General features: G+C 42.7%; 1 protein-coding gene across 2 annotated transcripts in view; it reads left to right on the forward strand.

The window, feature by feature from the left end:
• STYXL2 (serine/threonine/tyrosine interacting like 2) overlaps positions 1-4,845 on the forward strand; it is a 41,218-nt gene extending 36,373 nt beyond the window's left edge. For both annotated transcript variants that reach the window (XM_017534078.2, XM_037740489.1), the window contains exons 7-8: positions 1,198-4,412; positions 4,723-4,845. In XM_017534078.2, the coding sequence (XP_017389567.1) occupies positions 1,198-4,022 (2,825 nt within the window). In that variant the 3' untranslated portion in view covers positions 4,023-4,412; positions 4,723-4,845. The remainder of the gene's footprint in view (positions 1-1,197; positions 4,413-4,722) is intronic.
• The last annotated feature ends 22,336 nt before the right edge of the window (positions 4,846-27,181 follow it).

The raw sequence follows: 27,181 nt of genomic DNA on the forward strand, positions 1-27,181 counted from the left end.
GGCCAGCAGCAGGTAACTGGTCTGTTGAATGGTAGAGTCAAGACTCGCAAAAGCTTCTGTAGGCTATAAAAACAGACATCTACTAAAAGATGTCAGTAAGAATTTGTAAAATTATCCTTAAGTTTAAAAATGACTGCACATTAAAAGAAACATGACTTAATTGAAGTTTTAAAAAAAGTTTTACGGATTTCAGTTGATGTAAAAGATAACTTGAGTTCATTGTGTGACATATCCACCCACATTGCAATCTTAGATGGGATCAGGAAAGCCCCAATGACCCAAACAAGGGTGGGGAGGGGCCTACTCTATGTGGGTCAGTCCGAACCTGAAATATCTTGCTCCATCCTGAATACAAACTCCAGAACAAACAAACAAACAAACAACCTGATAATTCAAGTTTTGACCTGGAGGAAAGTAGCTAGAAGAGTAAGGGGACATAAGAAGTTGTTCAAATAATGTTTGAAGGACTCAAAATAGCCAGAAAAAGAAAAAAAATATTTTCAGAAGAATATGATAGCCATCTTCTTAAGGATTTTTGTTTAAAAGCCCTGTTTCATACAATGTATTCACAGTTGACTTTAGAATGTCAGAGCAACAGTACTGGATGTTTGTTACAGTAATTTATACTTTTCCCTAATGTACGAAAAAAATTTTGAAGCACTAGAGTGATACAAAAATGAAGTGAGTTGTATCTACATGTCCAGGTAAGCTAATGAGCTCCCCATGACTGGAAGCATTCAGCAGTGGCTGGATGACAGCTGTGACAGGTGATCCAGCATCAGGGATGTTGTAAAGGGAATTCTCAGGTTTAGAATGTGGCTTATGATGCTTCCCAGCACCAAGATTCTATTTCTCTGTGATTCATTCATCTTAGCCTCTCATTCCTTTTCTGCTTTATCCTCCTCCACACCTATTTTTGTATTTCCCCTCCCTGTGATGCTCAGTTTGTGAGGAGAAAGTAGAAATGCACTGCAGTGTTTCAAATAGAGGCCCATCAGGGACTGTGGGTCTTCCATGTGTAATATGGGGACAGTGATGCTCAGCCCTTCTGTGTCGAGCCGGGATGAACTTCAGAGGCAAAGTAAACACCTTCAGTGCGGCACGTTAAAACAGCACTTACCAAAGAAAACAAACAAACAAGAACGCTACAAGGGAGCCACTGTAAGTACATCATTTTCTCTTGTGTTCTGTTTTCAGGGAAAGTCCTGGTCAGCAGCGAAATGGGCATCAGCCGGTCAGCAGTGCTGGTGGTCGCCTACCTGATGATCTTCCACAACATGGCCATCCTGGAGGCTTTGATGACGGTGCGCAAGAAGCGGGCCATCTACCCCAACGATGGCTTCCTGAAGCAGCTGCGGGAGCTCAACGAGAAGCTGATGGAGGAAAGAGAAGAGGACTATGGGCGGGAGGGGGAATCAGCTGAGGCTGAGGAGGGTGAGGGCACGGGGAGCACGCTGGGGGCCAGAGTGCATGCCCTGACGGTGGAGGAGGAGGACGACAGTGCCAGCCACCTGAGTGGCTCCTCCCTGGGGAAGGCCAGCCAGGCGTCCAAGCCCCTCACCCTCATTGACGAGGAGGAGGAGGAGAAACTGTACAAGGAGTGGAAGAAAGGGCAGAGCCTCCCCTCGGGCAAGGTCCCCCAGGGTGGAGGTGGCAGACGCTCAGCCTCCTCTGGCCAGGGTGGGGAGGAGCTCCAGGACGAGGACGTGGAGAGGATCATCCAGGAGTGGCAGAGCCGAAACGAGAGGTACCAAGCAGAAGGGCACCGGAGGTGGGGAAGGGAGGAGGAAGAGGAGGAAGAGAGCGATGCTGGCTCCTTGGTGGGGAGGCGGCGGCGCACGCTGAGCGAGAGCAGCGCCTGGGAGAGCGTGAGCAGCCACGACATCTGGGTCTTGAAGCAGCAGTTGGAGCTGAGCCGCCAGAACCAAGGCGGGAGGCGCCGCGCAGACTCGGTGTCCTCGGAGAGCACCTGGGACGCGTGGAACGAGAGGCTGCTGGAGATTGAGAAGGAGGCTTCCCGGAGGTACCACGCCAAGAGCAAGAGAGAGGAGGCGGCGGACCTGAGCTCAGAGGCGGGGAGCAGGGTGCGGGAGGACGACGCGGAGAGCGTGGGCTCTGAGGCCAGCTCCTTCTACAATTTCTGCAGCAGGAACAAGGACAAGCTCACTGCTCTGGAAAGATGGAAGATCAAGAGAATCCAATTTGGATTTCACAAGAAAGACTTGGAATCGGGAGACAGCAGCAGTGAGCCCGGTGCAGAGGAGGCAGCCGGGGAGAAGAAGAACCCCTCCGACATCAGCCTGACAGCCTACCAGGCCTGGAAGCTGAAACACCAGAAGAAGGTGGGCAGTGAGAACAGGGAGGAGGTGGTGGAGCTCAGCAAGGGGGAGGACTCGGCCTTGGCTAAGAAGAGGCAACGGAGGCTGGAGCTACTGGAGAGAAGCCGGCAGACGCTGGAGGAGAGCCAGTCTATGGCAAGCTGGGAGGCAGACAGCTCCGCGGCCAGCGGGAGTATTCCCCTGTCTGCGTTCTGGTCTGCGGCCCCCTCGGTCAGTGCTGATGGGGACACGGTGTCAGTACTCAGCACCCAGAGCCACCGCTCCCACCTGTCTCAGGCTGCAAGCAATATAGGAGGGTGCTCAACCTCCAATCCCACCACACCCCTGCCTAACCTGCCAGTGGGGCCTGGAGACACCATTTCCATTGCCAGTATCCAGAACTGGATTGCCAACGTAGTCAGCGAGACCCTTGCTCAGAAGCAAAATGAAATGCTGCTGTTGTCCCGATCGCCATCTGTTGCAAGCATGAAGGCAGCACCAGCAGCCAGCTGCCTGGGGGATGACCAAGTCTCTATGCTCAGTGGACAGAGCAGCTCCTCCTTGGGTGGCTGCCTGCTGCCTCAGAGCCAGGCAAGACCCAGCTCTGACATGCAGTCTGTGCTGTCCTGCAACACCACACTGAGCTCGCCGGCCAAAGGTCCCAGGAGCAAAGTGAGGGGGACCAGCAAGCCCATCTACAGCCTCTTTGCTGACAATGTGGACCTAAAAAGACTTGGCCAGAAGGAGAAGGAGATGCAGATGGAGCTTAGGGAGAAGATGTCCGAGTACAAAATGGAAAAGCTGGCCTCAGACAATAAACGCAGCTCCTTCTTCAAGAAGAAGAAGGTCAAGGAAGATGAAGATGATGGTGTGGGTGACAGGGATGAGGACACTGACAGTGCCATAGGGAGCTTCCAATATTCTTCCCGCAGTAATTCCCAGAAACCCGAAACAGACACATCGTCCTCACTGGCTGTCTGTGATCACTATGCAAGTGGCAGCAGAGTTGGCAAAGAGGTGGATAGCAATATTAATAAGTGGCTTAGTGGCCTCAGGACAGAGGAAAAACCTCCTTTCCAAAGTGACTGGTCTGGAAGTTCTAGGGGGAAGTATACCAGATCATCCCTGCTCAGGGAGACGGAGTCTAAATCCTCCAGTTACAAGTTCTCCAAATCCCAGTCAGAGGAACAGGACACCTCCTCCTACCACGAGGCAAATGGCAACTCTGTAAGAAGCACTTCGCGGTTCTCATCGTCCTCCACCAGGGAGGGCAGAGAGATGCACAAGTTCTCCAGGTCCACGTACAGCGAGACCTCAAGTTCCCGAGAGGAGAGCCCAGAGCGCTACTTCTTCCGCCGGACCCCAGAGCCATCAGAAAGGGAGGAGTCCCCAGAGCCACAGCACCCAAACTGGGCCAGGTCTAGGGACTGGGAAGATGTGGAAGAGTCATCCAAGTCAGACTTCTCTGAATTTGGAGCCAAGAGGAAATTCACCCAGAGCTTTATGAGGTCTGAAGAAGAGGGAGAGAAAGAGAGGACGGAAAACAGAGAAGAAGGGAGGTTTGCCTCTGGACGGCGGTTCCAGTATCGGAGAAGCACTGACAGGGAGGAAGAGGAAGAAATGGATGATGAAGCCATCATTGCTGCTTGGAGACGCCGGCAAGAAGAAACCAGGACCAAGCTGCAGAGAAGGAGGGAGGACTGAGCTGGGGAAAAGCTGACAACACTGAAAGAAACCACTTAGCTTAGCATAGGGCTCAGGGCATACATTGCCACCACCCATCAAGAAATGAGGATGCAGAGAGGATCTTCCGAAGGGGCAGAGCCAAAATGAGAGGTACCAAGCATAAGGGCGGCAGAGGTGGAGTAAGGAAGAGGCAAGGACAGGGAGAATCATCCATATGAGGTCTGAATGCTGGACTGATACCGTTTTCTCTTGCCCAGCACCCTCTAAGCTTTGGTGTTTCATTTAATGTAATTGATACTGTTCATCACAGACTAGAGGGGTAAGCTTGGAAAAGCATTGTAGTTTGTCAGAGATTCCAGTTTACATCCGGAAAGGCCATGAACATAGAACACTGTTTTGTCTGTAGAGGTTTTTTTTTTTTTTTTTGAGACAGAGTTTCGCTCTTGTTACCCAGGCTGGAGTGCAATGGCGCGATCTCGGCTCACCGCAACCTCCGCCTCCTGGGTTCAGGCAATTCTCCTGCCTCAGCCTCCTGAGTAGCTGGGACTACAGGCACGTGCCACCATGCCCAGCTAATTTTTTGTAGTTTTAGTAGAGATGGGGTTTCACCATGTTGACCAGGATGGTCTTGATCTCTTGACCTTGTGATCCACCCGCCTCGGCCTCCCAAAGTGCTGGGATTACAGGCTTGAGCCACCGCGCCCGGCCGTCTGTAGAGGTTTTATAATGAGACCCAGAAAGTCTATCCTGTGGCAAGTCTGACCTCTCCTGGGAATGCTCAATTCTGAAATTTTTAAAAATGTTTTGAGTCTCCATTAAAATGGTATGTTGGCAAATAGTTCTTCTTTATTCTGGTCATGTTTAGATCTTTGGATATTAGAAGAAAACCACTTTAAAAGACACAAATGTGTTATCTGAGCCAGTCTCACCTTGTTTCACAAAAGCTGTGCCTCTAGACAATGCCATCATCGCCTCATTATAAAAAAGAACAAACAAGTATTTAGCCTATGATACAATACAGCAGGAGACCATACTAGGAAAACCCTTGAGAGTAACAGAGGGAACCAGAGAAAGAGAGAATGCGTTTTATTGTGGTGAGAATGTCAAGATGTAAAGTAGAGAGAAGGCCTCTCTGAAAGGCAGAAAAACAAAAACAAAGCATGGGGAGAGAAGAAAATAAACCCAGTAGAAGGAGATGGAGACATGTTTTTGTAAAATCTAGTGGTCATCTTTGCTCCTTATTCCTAGAAGGATCATTGGGTAATGCAGTGGGTAGTGCACTTGATTTTTCCCTGCAGTCTAAGTGGGCTAAGTTGGTGAGAATCTTATCTTTTGTTCCCAGGGCATTTCTTCCCCTAAACCACAGGTTGAGTTGCCAAATCAAGGAGACACTTTGAGCACTTTACAGCAATGATTGATGAACCGGTTTCTACAGTTCCTTTCAAGCTGCAGCACCTTGAAGGATTTGAAAACAACTGTGTGCTGTACAGGGGTCTGCGATGTCTTAATCAATCAAAAAATCCAATTCAGGAGACACAAATGGTGATGAAATGATTAATAAGAGGGAAGAAGAGTAAGGAGTAATGCACCAATGAGACAAAGAGTAAGTGATAATTATGTGATCACTTTTTCTAAAAACGGAGTTTCATGGGACATGGAGATTATGTAACCTTCCTATGTAGATTTGTTCAGCATCACATATTTCAAAGAGCACAGAGATAAATATATCAAGACAAACAGGAGCTGACTTGAACACAAACTCAGAATGCCACATAGCTGCTGTCAAAGCAACTGAATTAATTTTCTTGCCTTCCCTCTATCACTTTAGCCCACAGTTCAGTTGCCAGTGGTACTCATTTCTCCTTCACTGATTGAGGTGGGGAAAAGAGGACTTGGGGAGAAAAAATACTGCTCAGTCTTTGTCCCATTTGCCCCTTTTTCTTCCTTGGTTCATCATTAATCAATCTCATCCCCTAGTTTCCAGTACCCAATGGGTCATTCCCACCACAGAAAAAGGTCTTATTAGCCTGGCATGGTGCCGTGTGCTTATAGCCCCAGCTACTTGGGAGGCTGAGATAAGAGGATCACTTGAGCCCAGGAGTTTGAGTCCAGCCCAGGCAACATAGCAGGACCCGATCGTTTTTTTTTTTTTTTTTTAAAGTGTTGTTCTAATACATCCCACAGCAAGAAGGCTGACTGTGGTCTATTTTACCTTCTGGGAGAGCTCTCATTTCACTCCCATAGAGAAGTGTTTGATATAGGCACAATTAATTGGGTGTCTACTCTAGGAGGTTGACCTTCTGGAGAGAAGAATGGGAATATCCTTTGATGGGTCCCCTGTGCCCACCCGTAAGGAGCCAATTAGCTCTGATCTCTCTATACGTGTCTTTTTGGTTTTTTACTATAACTAACAAAATATATAAATTGATCTCACTCATGTCAAAATACACAAGCAATTAAAAAAAAAGCAAACAAAAAACTATTCTTAGTCAATCTCAACTCATACCCCACCTAATAAATGTTGAACAAACACTTCAATCACATTGGTTTGAAGAGTCACTCCAATTTTTCTCCAGCTTTGGATGTGAGTCTGGGGGAAACAGACCATGGAGACCACCTAGTTTGCTTTTAGTTGAGCTCTGTCTTAGGCTACAGGGGCAATAAAGGCCCCCGTGGCCCACAAGTAGACCAGCTGGGCTCACCAGAGGAAGCCAGATGGCTCAGAGTGAAGCCCTCAAGAAATGCCTTTGCGCTCTGCGTCTCCAAAGATAGCTGTCTCTAGATCCTGTACTCAAGGAGGTGTCTGCCAGATAATTAAAATTCTGAATTCAACCTATTCCTGGAGTTTAGAGTATATTTTAGAAAACCACCTCAGTAGAAAATGTGTTGGATTTGTCATGAACTTGAAGAAATATCTGGAATTTGAAGTGTTAGAATCCCAAGGGTGACTTCTGTATGCTACCTAACCTAGCGTGTTAGGTTGCAGGCCAGCCTTCCAGTCTCTGAATGGCAATTAAAGATATCTCAGTAAAAGTCCTCACAGGAAACAGATGGCACACTCAAAGTGGTGACTGATAAGAATTTAATGCAGGGACCATTTACAGAGGCATAGGAGGGGTCAAGGGAGCCAAAATGAAATAGTAAAGCACCCACGTACTAGCAACATTGATACCATCCTAGCACTGAAGGGACAAAGCGACAAAGCTGTTTCCAGAGCCCAGCAAGAACCATCGCCATGGAGAAAGCCACCTGACAACCTGGCAGAGGAGTAAGAACAAATGCCCCAGCCCTTCTCTGCTCCTGGTTTTCTGTTGAATGCTAGTAACTTCTATGGACCAAATCTAACTGGAAGAAAGTGGGTAGGAGAGCCTACTAGTCTGGAGAAAGACAAAAAGTAGATCTGGAGGCAAACAGAAAACCACCAGCACAGAGGTCAATATGTTTAAATGGAGAGGCTGTCTCCATAGGAGTCTTTCCATTGATGTTTGTCTTAAATGACCAAAACCACTATACAGTGAAAACAAAATTGACTCCCTGTTAAGAATTTATTAACAGGCTGGGCGCGATGGCTCACGCCTGTAATCCTAGCACTTTGGGAGGCCGAGGTGGGCAGATCACTTGAGGTCCGCAGTTCTAGACAGGCCTGACCAACATGGTGAAACCCAGTCTCTACTAAAAATACAAAATCAGCCAGATGTGGTGGCGCATGCCTGTAATCCCAGCTACTCAGGAGGCTGAGGCAGGGGGATCGCTTGAACCCGGGAAGCAGAGGTCGTGGTGAGTGGAGATCATGCCATTGCACTCCAGTGTAGGCAAAAAAAAAAGAATTCATTCACAATTCAAATAGAGTTTCAGCTACATAAAACCAACTATCAGAGTCAGTGATTTTGTTTTACAGAAAGAAAAAAGAGGAAACTGATCTGAATTGCACCTGAGCCCACTCCTGAGTCATAGAAACAGTTCGCTAGGAGAAAACTCCCACATTACTCAGTGCAGAGAATCGTGCACTGAAAGAGGCCCTACAAGATGAAAATCCTGCTGAGACTTCTGAGGTGAGGGCTGGGTAAGAGAGAGGGGAATTTTTTTCTTCATCCACAGATAAGCCCCTGGAGAAAATGAGGTATGTGGGGGCTGTGAAGAAATAAGAAAAAGGGTGTATCAGGCAGCATCCCAGCAGGAAACAGAAGGCACACCCAAATTAGGGTGATTCAAAGGGAGCGTTTTCTAAAGGAGCTATTTACAAAAAAGTGGACAGGGTACAGGGAAACCACCAGGCACAGTGCACACTCCAGGGCCAGAGGTTATGCTCCTAGGCCTGGAGAGACCCGGGATGAGCTATTACTGGGCCTCTAGAGACACCAGGGCTAATTGAGGGGGCAGTCTTAAGAGCTGAGACCTTGGGTCTAGGGAGCCAGCCTGATGTGACCCCACAGCAAAGGAGCCAGAGGACTTTAGTCGCTCTGACTCCAACCCCCAGCCACCTCCCCCCAGGTCAAACCCAACCAAACCCATAAGGAAGCGAGTTGGCGCGTGCATTCCATTCAGTCAGCCCCAGGGAGTTCCCGGGAGGGTGGGGAGAAGGGCGGACGCAGATCCAGAAGGGCAAACAGAAGATACACAACAAGGGCAAAATTTCAGACCGAATTGACGTATTGTTGGTGCTGGGTTATGAAGACCCTGCTTTTAGTGTCTGGAATATTGCCAGAAGTGGAAATATGGATTTTTCTGGACTCTTAAAACTTATTTCTTGTGTTGTTTGGGAGAATTATCAACCAATGACAATTGAACAGCTAGTAAGCTGCCTTAAAGTGTGCTACACAGAGTTGCCTTGAAGAATCTTCAGTACAAATCTATACCTGTTCTTAGGAACATCTACTCTTTGGGGTTCTGAGTCAAGGCTCATCTACTTTGTGAACCCTGCAACAAGCCTTCCCTCAGCTCAACTTGTCCTGCGAGATGCCTTCCATCTGTCCCAGGTGCCACACAGAAACCGCCTGCCCCCCGCCCTCCCATACACATACACAAGCAAGTGAATTTCATGTAAAACCTGTATTTGAAGTCACATTGTTCCCCAAAATACCTGCCAGATGTAGCGTGAATTCCTCCAGCCATTTTGCCTCATAGGGGTAATTAACAATATTCTACCATTTTAATCTCATGGTTCCAAACACTCCAGCAGTCATTTTCAGACACTGTGATCCTCACAGTGTCTGTACGCAAGGAGATCAGCTGATGCAGTAGCCAGGCCACCCCACTGCCCGCCATTCAGATCCTGAGTGGAAGTCCCTCAGAGCAGAGAGCAGACCAGCTTGGATTAGCTTCATCTGTCTCTAGGCTCCTGAAGGCAGAAGTTGGATTCACCTTTGGTGGCAATGAAGACAGTGGCCTCAAACCGATCATTCGATTCCATTTAGCTCAGCTTGATAAACGCTTCTTAATGTCGACCTTGCACGAGCACTGCACCCCAGAATATTGTGGTATCAAGAAAGCATGCTACATGGAGTCATAGAAGGTAGAGATAATCTCAGGTAAGAGAAAGGCCCAGTCCCTCATAAGAAAGCATTTTTGAAAAGTTGTCTGAGTTAAAGAACTCTCAAGCTATCTGGGTCTGAACTTAGTAGTGGGTCAAGTATATCAGAAGAGCATCAATCATTCACTCTTGAAATATCACAGTCAGCTTTGACAGCTCCCTTTGCCTCTTCCCTGCACCTGGGCCAGGTAATTCTGCCCACAGCATTAGCCCTCTTCATCCATTATCACTCCCACCTCCCCAAACCAGATCTCCTTTACTTACCACCTGGCTCCTGCAGTAACCTCGTTAGCCAGTTCCAGCCTCACCCCCTTTCCATCTACTCCAGGACCAAATTAATTTCCCAAGATCCCAATTCTGGTTCTTCTTCCTCTGCCTAAGAACTCTAACCATTTCCCCTTACCTATGAAATGAATCTTAAATGTTTTCCCTTGGCATTCAAGGACCACTCTCCCCTCCCTTTCCAGCCCTACGGCATTACTCCCTTCGTGCCTCATCTTCCGGCCATGCGTGAACAGTACACCATTTGGACACTCTTCTGTGCCCTTGCTCAGGCTTTTCCCTCTGCCTCAGCTTTTCCACCCCAACCTACTCGCCCCCTGCTGAGATCCCCCCGCCCTCCAAGGTTCTTCTAGGAGCTTCTCCTCTATTAAACCTCTTCTAGCCGCCTTGGCCACACGAGGCTCCCCCTCCCCTGCAATCGCATTGCACTTTGTTTATGTCTAGCCATGCTTACCACAGTCTGCTTCTTATTATAAGAATTTGGTGCATAAGGATAAGAATGTCTATCCCTCAGGATTATTGTGGGGTTATAATTAAATAAGACATTATTTTAATGTGCCTAGATGGCTCATAGCATTAAGCAGAATTCAGTAATTGTGCACTGTTGTATATAATTCTATAATAATTGTCAGTTATTATGGACACAATGTGGTGCAGTAGTTGAGAACACAATTTTGTAATCCAATTGAAAAACAACTAACGCTTATATTAAATGTTTACCATGTGCCAGGCGCTACACCAAGAGCTTTTGGATTAGCTACTTTGTTTTTTTCAAAATCCTATCCTTTGTTTACCTCATTTTTTAAGCACACTAAACACTGTGCTAGGCTTTGGGCATTCAGCAGAAATCAAAACAAATCAAACTTGCCCTTAAGAAGCTAACACTTTTATTAAGGGAGATGGGCAGTAAACAAATAATTTAGAATATTTGAAATATTATTTATCTGTTTCGGCCTGTCTGTCTATTTCTCTGCCTCTCCCTACTAGAATGTAAGCTCCATGGGGGGAGTTAGTATTCATTCCTGTATTCCCTGGAACTAGAAATCACGCCTGGTCTAAGCAGGACTTGCAGCAAACATTTGCTCTTGTTCAAGACAATAAATACAATAAGTGCTCAGAAGAGAATCATCGGGTTAAATCTGATAGATAACAACGACAGATGGGGTGTGGTGTTAAGATACGGCAATCAGGGAGACATCTCTAGGAGGAGGTAATATTTTAAGCTAAAACCTCGAGAAGGAGAAGGAGCCAGCCAAGCAAGGACCCAGAGCCGAGCCTAGGAAACTGATAGGGACACTGAGGCTTAGGGAAGTGAAACCACAAATTAGACGAGGCCATATGGCTACTCCATGTCAAAGCCAAAATTGAAATTGGCAGTCTGATTTCAGAGCCCACATACCTTACTGGGTAGGTAACATCTGTAAAGTGCTCAGGACAATGCTTGGCACATAATTAGTTGCCCAATAAGCTATCTTTTACATCCTCTACAGCATTTTAAGTTTTAAATTATTCTTGTTTTGAAAGCATAGAGGTATTGGTTAGCTAATTAATTCAGCATGAATCATATTTAGGACCCAAAGAAGTCAGTTTGCCTAGTTTCAAAGTAATCGTTTTCCTTTTTACAAAATTTCTCATGAGTGACCAGGATGGTTAGGATGTGAGGGGATAGAGACCGTCACAGCACACTGGAGGTTGGAGGGAATTCCAGGCAACTTTGGGAGGTGCAAAAATTTAGCCAGCTGCTTGGAAGAGTAGCCCCTACTACCCCTACGGGGACTGCTGGGCCGGAGCTACTGAAAGCATTTCTCTCCAAGCCGCAGGGATGCTGCAAGTGCTTGAGTACAGTCAGTGTTGCCAAATGTCCATGCTCTGAAAGGCATAGAAGAGGCTGGGGTGGAGCAGAAGGGAGGGAAAAAGAAAGCAGCTCCAAGGGCCATCATGGTAATAATTGGTCCTGGCCCTGCTCTGTGCCATGCCAGCTGCAACCAGCCTGCAGTGACCTCATTCACACGAAGCTGCTAAGAGCTGTTCTGGGGGAACCAGGCATTCCTCAAAGGAACACAGAGTAACTAAAACTTCCGTGGCAAGCAAAAGGGCAGACAGCAGGCATGACTCACTGCCCTTTGCAGGACATTGAGAACCTGTGGTTTAAATGGATCTTTCTTTTATTAATGTTTCTTAAACAAGAATGCAATGCAAACAAGCCCTTAAACAGGAAGACAAACCCTGGTGGCCCCAGAGAGGGGCAGAGCAAAAGAGGCCCCCAGAATATGATCACTTTTCTTTTTGGAATTCCATTTGGAAAGCTGATTGATCACCTCTCAGCCAGGTTCCACTCAACTCTGCTGAACAATACAGCAACTCTGCAAAGCAGTATTAATTCCCCCTTGTTACAGATGGGAAAACTCAGGGGGGTGCTGTGGCTTGAATGTTTGTGTTCCCCAGAATTCATGTGTCAAAACCTAATCCTTAATGCCGTACTAAGAGGTGGGGTCTTTAGGAGAAAATTAGGTCCTGAGGGCTTCAGCTTCATGAATGGATTAGTGCCTTCATGAAAGAGGCCCCAGGGATTTTGCTTTCTCTTTCTGCCATGTAAGGACACAGCAAGAAGGCACTATCTGAAAAGCAGAGAGCAAGCCCTTACCAGACACCAAATATACTAGTGCCCTGATCTTGGACTTCCCAGCCCCTAGAACTGTGAGCAATACATTTCTATTGTTTATAAATTACACAGTCTATGGTAGCTTGTTGTGCAGCATGAATAGACTAAAACAAGGGATTAAGTAATATGCCCAGAATCACATAATGAGGAGGGAAGCAAGGATTGAACCTAGCTATATCTGATTTTAAAGCCACTTTTTCTACCACACCATTTTGCCTTAAAAAGATCTATACCCAGGGAGAGATTAAAACTGCAACTGCAGAAAAATCTGGAATCAGAGTGCAGGGCTGCTGATGGATTGGCCATTCAGAAGATACAGTCCCTGAACAAAGCCTGTGCTCCAGTTGGCCTTCCTCCATCCTCCATGTTAGCCGTCTCACTAATAAACAGTCCTGTGCGAAAGAGTGTCAGGAAGATGACAAGCAGGGAGCCCCCAGGGACTGCTCTTAAATAGGAGCTTTACTTAAAGGACGGGATGTTCAAAGAGGTTAAGATTTCTGTGCACTCTCTCTTCCTGACTCCCAGGAGAGAAGCTTTCATTCCAGGGAGTCACAATATTTGCGCGTCTTTCAGACAGCGTTCTCTTTTTAAAGCTGCACAGTGCAGGTAGTTATGTAGCTCTCGATTTATTACAAAGGCTGCTGGTGTGGGGAGCAGGGAGGGGAATGGCAGAGAGCTGGAGGAGGGGAGTTTCAGCAGGCTTTTTCTGGGTCGAGGCAAGATCTGTTCCCAGATCTATTCTGGGGTGTGTGTGTGTGTGTGTGTGTGTGTGTGTGTGTGAGAGAGAGAGAGAGAGATATTAGGCAAATTACTTGTCCCAACAGTGCCTCTCAAACAGAAGCTAAATTGCTGCCTTTTATATAGCAATGGGGTCAGGATGAAAGAGGACTTCAGACAAGGGCAAAATTTAGACAATTAGGTCTAAAAGTAGACCTATTAATTATCATTATTAATATATTTTATAGATATTTTCTAATACCTATTATTAATATATTTTAATAGGTATTAGAAAATTTTAATAGGTACTAAGAAATATCTATTAAAATATATTAATGACAATAATTTGAGATCTTCCATAAAAGATCTCCCTTATCAGCTTCATTTTTACTCTTTCTTTCATTGGACAAGCATTCATGGGGTACTTCCTACGGGATGAGAATTGTTCTGGGTGATGGAAATGCAATGTTTTCTTCTGAAGCGTTCCAATGCAAGTCTAGTGAGTTTGTTAACAAAGAGAGATACGCAGAGCCCAGGGGCTACTTCGGCTTTAAATCCTAGTGTTACACTCACTCCTTTGAGTTAAAGCCTCAGCTGCGGTTAAAAAGTCTGTGAATTAGGGATAACTCAGTAGCATGGATTAGCCAGGATCTCTTTGAAAAGAGGACACCCAGACAGTAAGTTTTGATGGAGGAATATCAAAAGGTCCAGGAGCCTGCAAGTTGTTCCAGAGGAGTAACAAGGGTAATATGGGCCATTTGCAAATCAAGACATGGACCTCCTTTCCTTCCTAGTTGGTGCGGAGGTGCAGTGAATCCCAAGACAGAGGAGATCTCACTTTCCACATGCTGGCCCTCAACCACAAAAACATTTTCTTTTTCTTAAAGCCCATGTTCCAGCAGTTCAGTCAAGCTCATCAAGGCTTTTTATTTGATCAAGAAAATTGTAGAGTGTAGGTAATAATGTTTACTGGACACACACAAAGAATGGTTCTGATATTATTATAAACTGGATGATTTTTCAAAATTGCAACTACTATAATAAAATATTTTCACCCCCTCATAATAAATAATATGATCTAAGTACTCAGAACCCTGGCTTTGCAGGCCTGACCCTCAGTGAAATGTCAGCTTTAAGAACAAGCTCTGTTTGAAATCACGCTGGATGTACGTGAATGGGTTGGCTATCAGATCCTAGGGCACCTCCATTGTCTCTGATACACCAGGCCAAGCAAGTGGGGCTTACTGTGGAAGGCAAACAAACAGGGCAGTTCAGTTCCATGGAGATCATTCAAAAGTTTTTTCCCTTTAGTCCCAAAATACTATTTCATTAACTTGTGCATCTGTCTATGTAAGATTACTGTTATGGTGTGTTTGTTTCAGTGTGATAAAGTTAAGAAAAGATAAAAAAAATCTTTACAATAAAATCGTATCACACATTATACTTTCATCTTTTTTTGTTTTTAAATATAATTGTGTCTCCAAGTCTAATGTTTTCAGGAATCTCCCTCTGACTTACTCTAGGACTCAGTGGCCTTGGTTGTAGCCCCAGCTTTTCCTGCTCTTTCTCCACAAACCTCTCCCAGCTCATCTCTGGCACCCTGCGTTGGAAACACCCTGCCTCATGCCCTGTGTCTCCAGGACTCTCCAGGGCCTTTAAGTCAGTTCACGCCAGCACATCTAGCTTTTGTAACTCTGCATACTCCCAGTGTCACACGATAATGAAAGCCGAGTGTTTGTAATAAACATTTTAGAGACGCAAAAACAGATTCAGATTTAATTAATTGCCCAAAGTCAATCAACTCAGGAAAGGGAGAGTAGGGAATCCATGCTGTAACTTTGACGCTAGCTGCCACAACGTCTCTACCGTGTTACGCTTACTGATTTTAGCTCTAGATCCTAAGCAATATTTAAAGGCATTCAAATTTTTTAATTAAAAAATTAGTTAATAATTTAAGTGTAGCAACTGCAACATTGTAGGCTTTTTCTAATTTCATGTTATGGATTAGGAAAATGATTTTACACATATTGCACATCTACCTCCAACCTCCAGCCATTAGGAACCCATTTTCTTGAGGTGAGTCTGTTGTTGTTGTTTTTAATTTCCTTTTAAAATGATATTGTGGGTTTCTGCAAGAATATCTTTAAAATTTTTAGACAACAGTTTTTTCTCCCAAACTTCTTTTGGCATGGTGGTATCTATTTGCCACATTTTGGTGTGGACTTTAATGTGGAAGAGCTGGACTCAACATTCCCATAAACATATGAATGTCGGTTACATTAGATATGGTTACGACCCATGGTTACTCAGTGGGCTAACCTCATGATTAGTTGTAAACAAAAGTTTTCTGCCATTTTCTCCAATAAATAACTAGATACCTCTTTAAAGCCCCCAATCACTTGCATGCATTTGTTTATCCAACTCTGTTTTGCATCTCTATATGACATTGTGCAGTATCCCTGCATGCTGCCAATAATGCTAAGTGCCATCATTTGTGGAGTGCCTGCAGGTACAATCCTAGATGTTTTTTGTGTGTTCTTTTATTTCATATTCACAACAACCCTATGAGACAGATGTGTCTATACCCATTTTACAGATGAGAAAATAGGCTCAGATAAGTTCAATTACTTACTCAAAGTCACATGTCTAGATTATCAGGGCTAACCTTAAAATACATTTCTGCCTGAACCTCTCCCCCACCTATGTGGCTTTCCAATGATAAAATGCTCCAAAAGGTACAACATGGAATTTTAGAAGTTTGGAGACTTCTCTGATGCTCCTAATTTATTTTTTCTGCCATTCAGAGGTCCCCAAATTAAGGACTAATATCATAAATATACCCTGGGCACATAACTTTTAATTGAGTGGTCTATAATATTGACGTTTCCTCAGTTGAATGTCCTGATCATGTCTGGGGTTATTTTCTGTTTGTTTCATCTTCCTCTGGGGAAATAAATTTGATCTGAAAGCATCTGTTATTTTCTGGAACAATTTTCTCGTTTTGCTTTAAGCTTACTATAGGTATCAGAGTTGCTGGTGCACACCAAAAACATTATTACTACGAATGGCTTGAGAATATTTGTGGAAAGGGAGAATGGCCTTTGTTAGTAATGCCACTATTGCTTTCTTAAGTTGCTGGTACTTGATGTTCTAGGTATTTTGAAGGAGACGGAAGAAAAATGGATCCGTGTTAATGGTGTTCTGCAGCTGAGGTGCCCTCTTTGCAGTGCCAAGAAAAGAGATCTGTACCTATTACAGATGATTAGTAATTCCATTATTGTATTACAAGAGCTGGAGTGCAAGGATGTTGGTGAGATTAGTAACTTTTGCAGACTTCTGCCACCACTCAGAGTAGAGCCGCTGTTTAAAGAGGGTTTAATTGCTTTGGTCTAAAAGACACATTGAGAGTAACAGAAAACTCTTCATGCCAAAAGAGTTTCTTATAAGACGTACAGTTTCCAGATTGGAAAAGATGAAACTAACACCCAAGGATCAATTATAGAATCAATTAAAGAATATTAAAAGAGAAGATAATGAAGTGTGAACTGGGGTGCTACAGACCATTGTACTTTTTAAAATAACATTATTGACTTTCCCCCCTCCATTAACAAAAAAGAAAAAAAGCAAACACAGAACATGTAGAAAAAAAATGGAATTTAAACCTATCTGTAATCATACCGCTGTAAGAGAATCACCATTGATATTTTTCTAAATATATAACATTTCACTCTTTATATATTTGAAATAATATGATACAAACTATTTTTAAAGTTAATTTTCACTTAACATTTTCCCATGGAAGACATTTTTCTGTAACATGAGTTTTAATAACTTTATAATGCTGTATCTTTCATCTGAGACTACTGTACTTTATCTCTATTATGGAACAAATTATGTTTTCTAGTTTTTCATGTTGTAGACAACACTAAAGCTGAGCATGGTGACACAAACCTGGAGTCTCAGCTACTCAGAGGCTGAGGAGGGAGGCTCACTTGAGCCCAGGAGTTTGAGACCAGCCTCCTGGCAACATAGTGAGACCCTGTCTCTGAAAAACAAACAAACAAAAATGCTGAGATGAATCATTTGGTTATAAACAACACTGACATGAATCACATGCTTGTGTATCTGTCCAGTTATTTCTTCAGAATAAATTTCTATGAAGTCATTACCTCAATGCATACATACTTAAAAAACAAAAACTCCTTTGTAACATGTTGCCAAATTGCCTTCTATAAAATATATATAAATTCAGCATCAACAATAATACCTAGTTCTCCATACTCCCACTTGTGCTTGGCATTATCAAATACATTCACCTTGGCCAATAATAATGTGAATAATAATGGCTAAGGTTACCAAAGGCTTGCAGTGTGCCAGGCACTGTGCTAATGCTAAGAGCATGTGCAAGTCAGCCATTTTTAGATCCTCCGTCAGCCTGGCCAAGTGAGGCAAGCCTTGTTGTCCCAGGCCATTGTATGCTGCTCTCAAAGAGATTGAAAACTAAAACCCCAATGTCTTTAATCCTCTTTCATCTGATAATATCCGCCTGTTAGCCACCCTGGCTATCCAAAATTACATACATGTGAAACAATATAGATGTATTATTTGAAATTAAAATTAAATTGTATTCCTAGTGTGTTAAGTGTTTATAATGAGTTTTCTTGTGATATCTTTGTCTGGTTTTAGTATTAGGGTAATATTGGCCTCATAAAATAAATTGGAAAGTGTTCCTTTGTCTTACACTTTTAGGAAGAGTTTGTGAAGGATTGGTAATAATTCTTCTCTAAACTTTGGTCGAATTCAACAGTGAAACCATGTGGGCCTCAGATGTTTTATTTGTATGGGAAGTTTTTAAATTACTAATTCCATCTTTAGTTTTTATAGATTTATTCAGGATTTCTGTTTCTTCTTCGGTCAGTAGTTTGTGTCTTTCTAGGAATTTGCCCATTTCATATATAATATCAATTTTTTTTTTGAGATGGAGTCTCGCTCTGTAGCCAGGCTGGAGTGCAATGGAGTGATCTCTGCTCACTGCAACCTCTGCCTTCCGGGTTCCAATGATTCTCCTGCCTCAGGCTCCCAAGTAGCTGGGATTACAAGTGCACACATATATACCACTTAGCCTGGCTAATTTTTGTATTTCTAGTAGAGACAGTGTTTCACCATGTTGGCCAGGCTGGTCTTGAATTCCTGTCCTCAGGTGATCCACCTGCCTCCACCTCCCAAAGTGCTGGGATTACAGGCGTAAGCCACCGTGCCTACCTGTGGTATCAAATTTGTTGGCATGTAGTTATTCATAGTATACTCTTACGATCCTTTTCATTTTTGTAAAGTTGGTAACTATGTCTTTTTTTTTCAATTTTTTTAGACAGAGTCTCGTTCTGTCATCCAGGCTGGATGACAGGTTCAAGCAATTCTGCTCGGCCTCCCGAGTAGCTGAGATTACAGGTGCATGCCACCATGCCCAGCTAATTTATTGTATTTTTAGTAGAGACAGGTATTCACCATGTTGGCCATGCCGTTTTCTAACTCCTTACCTCAAGTGATCCACCTGCCTCAGCCTCCCAAGGTGTTGGGATTACAGGTGTAAGCCACCACGCCTAGCCTCTTTTTAGTAATTTTTTTCTTCTCTATTTTGTTTTTCTTGGTCAATTCAATTAAGATTTGCCACCTTTGTTGATCTTTCCAAAGAACCAACTTTTTATTGATATTCTCTGTTGTTTTTCCATTCCATTGCATTTATATCTACTCTAATCTTTATTTCTTCCCTTCTTCTTGCTTTGTATTTACTTGGTACTTTTTTTCAGGTTTCTTTTTTTGTGTTTTTTGTTTGTTTGTTTGTTTGTTTTTAGAGATGGTCTGTCTGTGTCACCCAGGCTGGACTGCAGTGGCATGAGCATGGCTCACTGCAGCTTCAAACTCTTGGGCTCAAGTGATCCTCCCACCTCAGCTGCCCAAGTAGTGAAAGCTACAGGCACACATTGCCACACCTGCTAATTTTTAATGTTTTTATAGAGATGAGATCTTACTACGTTACCCGTCTAGGAGACGTCCCGTGTGCCCTTGAGAAGAATGTGCATTGTGCTTTTGTTGGGTGCAGTGTCCATTAGGTCTAGTGGGTTTACAGTGTTCAATTCTTTTCAATTCTTTTTTTGTTTCTTTCTTATTTTGAGGAAAGATCTCCCCTGTCATCCAGGCTGGACTGCAGCGGCACAATCACGGCTCACTGCAGCTTCAACCTCCCAGGCTCAAGCGATCCTCCTGCCTCAGCCCCCTCTCCCCCTCACCCAGTAGCGGGGTCTACAGGCACGCGCCACCACGCCCAGCTGATTTTTTTGCAGAGACAGATTTTCACATGTTGCCATATTTCATTATATAGAAATAATATTTCTATTATCAGCAGCTCTTTCAAATGGCCTTTTAAAATTTTGGACTACTTTTAGACCTACAGAAAAGTTGCAAAAAAAGTAGGAAATACTTCCTTAATGTCTCCCAATCTTATTCTAACATGTTATATGGCCATAGTGCAATTTTCAAGAATAGTCAAGTAGCCTTTTTTTCCTCTTCAATTTGCTCATTGTGGTAAAATATATATAACATAGTCTGGGAGCATTGGCTAATGTCTGTGATCCCAGCATTTTGGGAGGCTGAGGTGAGAGGTTTACTTGAGTTCAGGATTTCAAGACCAGCCTGGTGATATGGTGAGACCTCATCTGTACAAAAAAGTAAACAAAATTAGCCAGGTGTGGTGGCACGTTCCTGTACTCCCAGCTATTTGGGAGACTGAGGTGGGAGAATCACTTGTGCCCAGGAGGTTAAAACTGCAGTGATGAGCCAAGATCACACCACTGCACTACAGCCTAGGCAATAGAGTGAAATTCCGTCTCCAAAAACAAACAAAAACCACAAGAAAACATAGCATAGAATCTATAATCATGATCATTTTAAGAGTACAGTTCAGTGATATTAAATATATTCATAAAGTTGTACAACCATCACCACTATCATTCCCCGGAATTCTTTCATCTTGTAAAATTCAAGCTCTATACCCTTTAAACAATGACTGTCTTTTATCCCTTCTTTCCAGCCCCTGGCAACCACCATTCTATTTTCTGTCTCTTTGATTTTTACTACTCTATGTGCCTCTTATAAGTGGAATCATATAATATTTGTGGTTTTTCTGTGACTGGCTTATTTCACCGAGCAAAATGTCCTCAAAGTTCATCCATGTTGTAGCATATGTCAGAATCCCCTTCCTTTTTAAGGCTGAATAATATTCTGCTTTATGTATATACCACATTTTGACCTAATTTATGACCTAACATATGGTCTATCCCAGAAAAAGCCCCATGTGCAACTGAGAGTGATGTGTATGCTGTCATTGTTGGGTAGAGTGCTCTAGATATGTCTGTTGGATCTAGTTGATTTATCGTGATTGTTTGAAGTCCTTATTGCCTTTGTTATCTTCTGTCTGTTCTATCCATTGCTGAGAACAGTGTACTATAAAGTCTCCAGCTGTTCTAATAGAACGGTCTGTTTCTCTCTTTGTCAGTTTTTGCTTCACATAGCTTAGTGGTCTGTTATTAGGTGGGTATGTAAATGTTTATAATGGGTGTATCTTCTTGCTGTATTAAACCTCTTATCAATATACAATACCCTTTTTGTCTCTTGTAAACCTTGTCAACTTTTTTGATTTAAAGTCTATCTTGTCTGATACAGTCACCTCTACTCTCTGTTGGTTACTATTTGCATGGAATATCTTTTCCCATTTTTTCACTTTTAATGTATTATGTCTTTGGATCTGAAGTAAATCACTTGTAGACAGAATATATAGTCATATGCAGCATAATGATGTTTTAGTCAATGATAGACCATGTACAGGATAGTGGTCTCATAAGATTATAACACTATATTTTTACTGTACCTTCTCTAGATATGTTTAGGTACACAAATACTTACCATTGTGTTATAATCACCTAGAGTGTTCAGCACAGTGACATGACATACAAGATTGTAACCTAGGAGCAACAGTCTATATATCATGTAGCCCAGGTATTAGTAGACAATTCTGTGTAGGTTTGTGTAAGTCCACTCTATGATGTTCACACAATGACGAAATCACCTAATGACACATTTCTCAGAACGTATTTGTCATTCAGCAACACATGACTGTAACTACATTTGGATCCTGTGGGGCTTCTTTTTCCATTCTTCCAATCTTTGTCTTTTGATTGGAGAGTTTAATCATTTAGATTTAAATTAATTACTGATAATAAGGGCCTTACTTCTTTCTATTTGTTTTCTACATGCCTTGTAGCTTTTTTGTTTCTCATTTCCAACATTACTATCTTCTTTTTGTATTTGGTTGATTTTATGTAGTGAAGTGTTTAAATTCTTATTTAAATTTCCTTTTGTATGTATTTATAGATTTTTTTTTATGGTTACAGTGGTGATTGCATTAACATCCTAAAGTTATAACACCCTAATCTGAATTTATACCGGCTTAACTTCAATAACGTGTAAAAACTGTTTCTTCTCAGCTCCATCCCACCCCTTTTGGTTGGTAATGTCACAAAATTACATCTTTATACATTTTGTGCCCAAAGCCATAAACTAATAAATGTATTTATAGAAAAAAATGTGAAGTTGTAAACCAAACTATAATACTAGTTTTTAGACTAATAATTTTTAAAAATGCATTCATTTCTCAATTCATGTAGAAAACAAACTGTAGAGTTACAAACTATTGTTATAATAATATCAACTTTTATAATTCCCTATGTATTTACCTTTAAAAAGATCTTTATTTCTTCAGATGGCTTCAAGTCACTGTCTAGTGTCACTTCACTTTAACCTGAAGGATTCCCTTTGGCATTTCTTGCAGAGCAAGTCTAATGGTCTGGAACTCCTTCTGCTTTTATCTGGGAATGCCTTAATTTCTCCCTCACTTTTTAAGGATAGTTTTGATGGATGTAGGATTTTTGCTTCAGCACATTGAACATATTGGCCCACTTCCTTCTATCCTCCAAAGTTTCTGATGAGGAATACCCTGATAATCTTATTGAGGATCCCTTGTGTGTGGTGAGTCATTTATCTCTTGTAGCTTTCAAGGTTAGCTCTGTCTTTATCTTTCCAAGATTTGAATATAATGTGCCTTAGAGTGGATTTCTTTGAGTTAATCTTACTTGGCGTTCCTTAAGCTTCTTGGATGTTTATTTTCCTGTCTTTCATCCAGTTTGAGAAGTTTTCGGCCATTATTTATTCAGATATTTTCTCCTCTTCTCCTTCCAGGATTCCACATGTTGGTTCACTTGTTTGCATCTCACAGGTTCCTTAGGCTCTCTTCACTTCAATCATTTTTTTTCTGTTCCTCAGACTTTATCATTGTCATTGTCCTGTCTTCATGTTTGTTGATTCTTTCTTCTAACTGCTCAAATCTGCCCCTAAATTCCTCCAGTGACTTTTTTCTTTTTTTGAGATGGAGTCTCGCACTGTTGCCCAGGCTGTAGTGCCGTGGTGTGATCTTGGCTCACTGCAATCTCCACCTCCTGGGTTCAAGCAATTTTCCTGCCTCAGCCTCCTGAGTATCTGGGACTAAAGGTGTGTGCAGCCATGCCCAGCTAATTTTTTTGTATTTTTAGTAGAGACGGGGTTTCACCATCTTGGCCCGGATGGTCTTGACCTCCTGATCTCGTGATCCGCCCGCCTCGGCCTCCCAAAGTGCTGGGATTACAGGCATGAGCCACTGTGCCTGGCTTCTAGTGACTTTTTTATTTCATTTATACTTTCCAGCTCCTGAATATCTTGTTTCTTTTAGAGTTTTCAATATCTTTATTGACAGTTCCATTTTGTTCACACATTGTTTCCTTGACTTTCCCTATAACTTCCGTTAGTAATTTTAGAGTCTTTAAAACAGTTGTTTTAGGGTCAGGTGCATTGGCTCACATCTGTAATCTCAGCACTTTAAAAGGCCGAGGTGGGCGGATCACCTGAGCTGAGGTGTTCAAGACCAGCCTGGCCAACAAGGTGAAACACTGTCTCTAATATAAATAAAAAGTTAGCTGATCGTGGTGGTATGCGCCTGTAAACCCAGGTACTTGGGAGACTGTGACAGAAGAATCACTTGAACCCGGGAGGCAGAGGTTGCAGTAAGCAGACATTGTGCCATTGTACTCCAGCCTGGGCAACAAGAGTAAACTGTGTCTCAAAATAAAATAAAATAAAATGGTTGTTTTAAAATTTTTGCCTAGTAAGTCTGCCATTAGATTTTTTTCACGGAGTTTCTGTTTATTTTGTTCCTTTGAATGGGCCATAGTTGTTGCTTTTTTTTTTTAATTGCATGCCTTATGATTTTCTGTTGAAAACTAGACATTGGAATCTAATACTGTGGTAACTCTGAAAATCAGATTCTCTCCCTTCTCCAGGGTTTGCTGGGTTTTGTTATCTTATTTATTGTTTTGGGGTTAAAGAAATTTTTTTTAGGGTTTCTCTGTGCCAAGGATCAGTCTGAAGTATAAATTTAAGGTTTCTCAGGTCTTTTCTGAGCTTATACTTTTCCCTAAGTATGTGCAGTCACTTTCTAGTTCTACCATACCTGCAGTTACTTTTGAATGTCCTAGTCGAGCTCCAAAAAAGACAAAATGAAAAACATGAATGTGGAAAAGGAAACTGGCCCTTTAAGTCTCCTGAAAATCACTCCAACCAGAGGTGGAGGGGCATGCAGCAATGGTGAGAGGTGCAGCAACAATGCTGTGATCAGAATCAGCCATCCCTGATCAGAGTACAGATCCCTGATGTTAGAGGACAGGGACTTTTTTGCTCACTCTGGCTCTCACAAGCTGCAAGCCAGCTGTTCCAGCTGCCTGCCAGGGGCCTGGGGATGGGGGATAGTAGTTTCTGTTGTGCTTAAAAGCTGAAATTGGCCAAAAGTCACTGCAATTTACCATCCTATTCTTCCCCTGGAAGTTGCAACTCTTTAATAGACTCCAGAGTTCCAAAATAAGACAGATACTGGCACACAGTTATCTAGGTGGGGAGACAGATTCCCGGTGCTTCTTAATCTGCCACCTTCCCAGAATTCTTTCCCCACTGCCTGTTATTATAAATAAAATTATATTAAAATCTACTCACACTCAGCTCTTTTATTCATTGTTGATAGCTACTTTCACACTACAATGCCAGGAGTAAGTAGCTTTGACACAGACTGTATAGTCCGCAAAGCCAAAAATGTTCACTATTTGGCTCTTCATAGAAAAAGTTTGCCAGTCACTATGGACGAATCGAGTATGTAGGGTATGAAAACTAACAAGATGGCCTACAAATAGGACATCTATTTTCTAAATAAATGTAAATTATAGCTACAAAATATAATTTAATAAATACATAAAACACTATGAAAGCATTTACCACCACCAAAATTGTGTTGCCACAAGTAATCTTGGGAAGTGTCCAAATTCAATCAAAGTGACCGTTACTCAATACTAGAAGGCAACCAAAGAAAGCTCAAATTGGATCACGTGTGCCCTGAAGTACTCAAAAAATTTGGAAAGTCAGACTTTTCAACTTTCTGGAACGTCAATATTTCCAGAATATAGTTGAGTTTAAAATGTGACTGTAAACACAGCGATACCAAGGAGTTAAATGTAAAATCTGTATGCATTTTTAAGATAAAAAAATTACTACATGATGTTCCTCTTGATTGCAATGGGGTTAACTCAGCTACCCCCAAAACTCCTAGCAAGATGCCTTTATTCACTCTACCTTAGCAAGTTGCTGTGGAATCGTGGCCTATGAGTAGGATATTCTTTGTAATAACCTTACGTGGATGTGTAAAGTTCTCAATTCATGATTACTCAGTACCTAAGAAGTTGGCCCAGAAAGCATTAGCTGAAACTTCCTAAGGTTGAAGCCAACTTGGCAATCTAGATATCAGCCAAAGAACATTTGTTCTAATTCTAAGTAAAAACCGAGTGTCAAGGCAGAGTTCCTATTACTGAAAAGGCAGGTAAAGCACTCCCCAACAGGGCAAGCAGGAAGGGCAGGATCCCCAACTTGCGTGCAGAGTCAAACTGCTGGGGCTGACAGACTGGACTTCTTGCTATGAATTATATCAAAGCCACCTCAATTGAAGGAACAAAAGCGTAAAACCACTTCTTAACTTTCATCTCAAAGGACCATACGGAGTGCTCCTTCTGTTAGCTTATCCCAGGAGGCCAGAGCTCTCTGGAGCCTTCTCTTCCCTGGACCTTTCCAGGGCCACTTTCAAATCCTCTCAGTCTCCCTTATTTTCCCTATTCTCTGATCTTTGGGTTAAAGAGTGTGTGGAAAGAAGAAATAAAATTTCCTTAAAAAGTCATAAGCCATTACTTTTTTTCTCCCTTTCCTAGGGTGAAACTGTCAGCTAGAGAGAAAACTTCAGGGGCCTTGATTAGTAATTCAGCATTCTATTTATAATGGATATGGGTATTTCAGTGGGAACATTTGCTCAGTAACACCAGTGCAAGCTGACCAGTGCTACAGTAGAGTGATGTGCATGGAATGTATAAAAGGGGAAGAATGTTATTAACATTTTATCAGTGTTTATTCAATCCCACAAAAGGAACACTGATACAGCATTCCAGGAATGAATATTCCTGGATGGGGCAGGGATGTTCATCTATCTTTTCCACAGCCCAGTGAAACATCATTCAAGAGTATCTAAGCAGCTAATCTCTGATTCTACATTTGCTGTGAAATTGTTCAACCTTGTTTCCATAATAATGACTGAGATTGGTAGCTGTCTACCCAATGCTCTTTCTCTCTCCTGCTTCTTTAGTAGCGTAGTTCTGATTTTGGGAGGAGAGGGAGTGATGATATGTCTGGCTGAAAAACTGAATTTCTCAGCTTCTCTTAAAGAGATTGGGTAACCCTATGACTAAACTGTAGCTTCTCATACATAGGGCTTTCGGGGGAAGACTCCTTGAAAAAGGACTGTTGAATCAGCTGGGAGTCCTTTTTGCCCTCTCCCTTCCTCTTTTTTCCTGCCAGAATGATGGAGTCAATGGCTGGAGAAGCAATGTCTAACTTGTGAACTTGAAGTGACTTTGTGAATGGAAGCTAAACAGTAAGAATGGCTTCTTGAAGGAAGCCACAGAGCCAGCTGTCAGTCTTTAATCATTCGTATCTAAATTTCATTTATATGAAAGAAACATAAACTTCAATAACTTCAATATTCTGTAAGCCACCATTACTGAGGAATATAATTACTAACACCCCATGTGCCAGGCAGGATGCCCTAGAAGTCACTGGTCATTGCAGAGGAAAAATTGTGATACAGATTTACACACCAATCTCCTGTAAGTTTGGTTAGTAGGAAACAAGCCCCTGGAGACATCTGTACCCAGTATACTACGAAATTAAATCTCTGGGTCTTGTGGTGCATGGAATCTGAGCTAAGAAGCTTCTACTTAGGAGAGCAATAAAGGAAACAGGTCCTCAGTTATGATCAGCTTTCAGTTAAGAGAAAGTGGTAGAGAGAAAGTTCTGTGAAAACTCTAAAGACGAAACAGAAGTAATTCGAAAGGTAGGAGAGTTCTGAATGATGAAGGCAGGAGGTATTTCAGTATTTTCCATGCAAATCTCAACTACTGTCCACCCATGCCACCCCACATCCCATCACTCCCATGCTCGCACATCCCTGTAAGCCTAGAAGTCACGCATGTTCCCTCGTCTCGGGACTTGGTAGCACAGCCTCCACTGACTTGCCCAGTAGGAAGCAAATTTCCCCTCTTGACATCTGAACTCCACCTTTTGTGTACCTGCGGTAAACCCTAAGAGCCCATACTGGTTTGGCTCTAGAACTTTACTGTCATTCAGTACATAACCCATGCTCAGTAAATGTTAGTCTGATTTAACAGAGGACAAAAAAGTTATAATCACCAAAGTAAAATAGTCTGAAATTTTCAGGTGAAAAGGTTGAGGGGAATGGTATTTAAAAATAAATGCAGG

This window comes from Cebus imitator, unplaced genomic scaffold (assembly GCF_001604975.1).
Source record: "Cebus imitator isolate Cc_AM_T3 unplaced genomic scaffold, Cebus_imitator-1.0 Scaffold84, whole genome shotgun sequence".
Classification (NCBI taxonomy): Eukaryota; Metazoa; Chordata; class Mammalia; order Primates; family Cebidae; genus Cebus; species Cebus imitator.